Source organism: Gavialis gangeticus, unplaced genomic scaffold (assembly GCF_001723915.1).
Source record: "Gavialis gangeticus isolate Ggan-Ray unplaced genomic scaffold, GavGan_comp1, whole genome shotgun sequence".
NCBI lineage: Eukaryota > Metazoa > Chordata > Crocodylia > Gavialidae > Gavialis > Gavialis gangeticus.
This window is the reverse complement of record NW_017729031.1, coordinates 32246355-32248693: the sequence shown is the minus strand read 5'-3', so window position 1 is coordinate 32248693 and position 2339 is coordinate 32246355. Positions and strand designations below refer to the sequence as shown.

The 2339-nt window shown below is 38.2% G+C and overlaps 1 protein-coding gene across 3 annotated transcripts in view; it reads left to right on the top strand.

Annotated features, from left to right (window-relative positions):
• PDIA5 (protein disulfide isomerase family A member 5) overlaps positions 1 to 2339 on the top strand; it is a 159462-nt gene that overhangs the window by 1307 nt on the left and 155816 nt on the right. Inside the window, exon 1 of one of the 3 annotated variants that reach the window (XM_019522579.1) lies at positions 1107 to 1145. The exons of the other annotated variants lie outside the window; for them this stretch is intronic. Within the exon in view, the coding sequence (XP_019378124.1) occupies positions 1122 to 1145 (24 nt within the window). The 5' untranslated portion in view covers positions 1107 to 1121. Of the gene's footprint in view, positions 1 to 1106; positions 1146 to 2339 lie in introns of those variants that run through there. 3 annotated transcript variants of the gene reach the window in all.

The window sequence follows — 2339 nt, the reverse complement described above, 5'->3', positions numbered from 1 at the left end:
AGTTCAAGATGGTAAAAAGTCCCCATATGTAGGAAATAACCTTAATTTATTAAACTTCCGGAAAAATATAGACATTTAGATTCTTTTTTGCGTTTAAGTTGTGCTAAAAAGCATTGCAAGCTTTCATTTTTCTAGAATGTCTTAGGCTTGCAAAAAAAGCTTTTAGAATGAGCGGATTCTTTGTGTTTGGTATAAATAAGTCAAAGGATTGGTTAACATAACTACTTTAATGCATTCTTTTATTTAATTTACGGGGTAGAAATGCAGTTCTTCCCTCTCCCTTAGCAAACAAAGTTAATAATTAATGATAAATCACGTTAATTTTCTTACGCACACACCAACTCAATGCACTTCAGAAACAAAACTATGCAAGAGCACTCTAATTCTCATAATGTAAGTAGGAGAACTGGTAGAGATGTTGAAAGGCATCTGTGAATGAAAGCTGGAGCTGCCCTTCTAGGACTATATTAGCCAGTCAAGCTAGACTACTATTTTTTTGCCTCTGGTAGTGGCCTAGATAGCGAGTTGGTTCAGGAGGTGAGAGAAAACTGCACAGTTGGCTGCGTACATTGTTGCCTGCTTTGGTGCCGAAGCACAAAGGTCACGAACATTTGTAACTTCATAAATGTCTGATTGAAGCAGAGCTGCGCTCTAGCTCTGACTTCTTCCAAAATGCTTTTGTTTCAGGCAGGGATTTTTGTTTCAGGCTCATCTTTAATTTGTAAAGTGTTTGTCTCCATAATACCTTATGGCAGTGAATTCCCCAGGTTGCTTATGAGCTGTGGATTGTGTTTATGCCAGCATTGCGCCAGGGATGAATTTGACCATATCTTAAAAAACATCCTTGTTCCTGGTTTACAATGAGTTTCATTTTTTTTATTTCCTCTTTTTTCCCCCTCATATCAAACCACAGTGTTCGGCTGGAGTTTGCTGCAACATTCATATTTTCATATATATAATGTCAAACATGCTCTTTTCTCTCTTTTCTTTTTTTTTTTTTTCCCCAGATGAAATAATCCAAAGTCGTTTAAATTTCCCTTCGTATGGAACTCTGTTTCTAATAATTCTTGTTGCCCTTCTCTGGACCTTTTTTATTGCAGTCATGTCCTTTTTGAGATGAGATGAACGAAAGTGAATGCAGTATTGTAAGTGAAATTACATGATGCCATTATAATTTATCCACATTATTCTCTCTCCCCTTCTTAATTTACCCCAGCATTTTATTTGATCTTTGATGCTGCACGCTGAGCAGATGTCTTCATTGAGCTGTTGATTCAGCTAATTCTTTCCCCATTGCTGTATACAAGTAGTTTAAATTATTTCTTCCAATTTGCATTATCCTGTACTTGAAGGTGTGTGGCCTAATCTTGAAATATGCAACTCCTTGTACTTCAGGATAAAAAAAAAAAAATTAGCCTACAGCCTCAGTACAGCAAAGCTTGTGCTCAGCCTAACATTGTCAGGAGGACAGCCTGCAGTGCACAAAGCTGAATGTGTGCCTGAGTGAGGGCTATTGGCTTTTAAAGCAGAGGTTAAGCAATTGGGATGTTGGTTGGTGTTTCAACTCCGGATTTGCTGTGTTGCCTTGCACTAGTAACTATGGCTCCAGTATTCATAAGTAACCTTAACCTTGGGTACCCAAATTCTTCGGTTTTTCAGAAGTGATAAGCACCTGCTGGTTGGAATTGTGGGTGCTCCGTGTTTCTAAAAGTCAGCCCGCAAATTTGATTCCGCTTCTGAAAAACTAGATGTCAACATCTTTTTAAGGCTCAGTTTCTCCATATGTAAAATGGAGAACATGCACCTATCGTTGTAAAGCTGTTTAGGATTCTCTGTTGTCCTTCCCATACACTTTGGATTAGTGGGCTGTGAACAACATTCAAACTTTCTTTTGGACCACACTGTGTCCTTATCAAAATTACAACTGAAAGGGGGAAGGCCCTTACCTTAACCTCGCAGGCTAATTTGGCAACCGTTTGGCTCTAATGGAGGATACTAATAAAAGCAGATTGTTCTCCTTAGTACAGTGAATGTATGACTCATATTGGGGGGAATATTGCAACAATCTGTCACTTGTAGATTTGCTTATCATATTATTTGGGTGTTCATAAGGAAGTTGTGGTTTAACTTCACAGATACTTGCCTTTTTAGTATATCAAACGCTTGATTAAATCTCATGCTTCAAGGTGGAAAATGGTGGTTTTATGAGTCGGAAAAGAATTTCCCTTGAGGGATAGCACTGCATAATTGACAAGGTGCATTTTCCATGTTTTTGTAGTGCATCAGGTATTGGGTACCAGTTACATGTAGGGCAGTTGGAGCCATAATAGCATTCTATT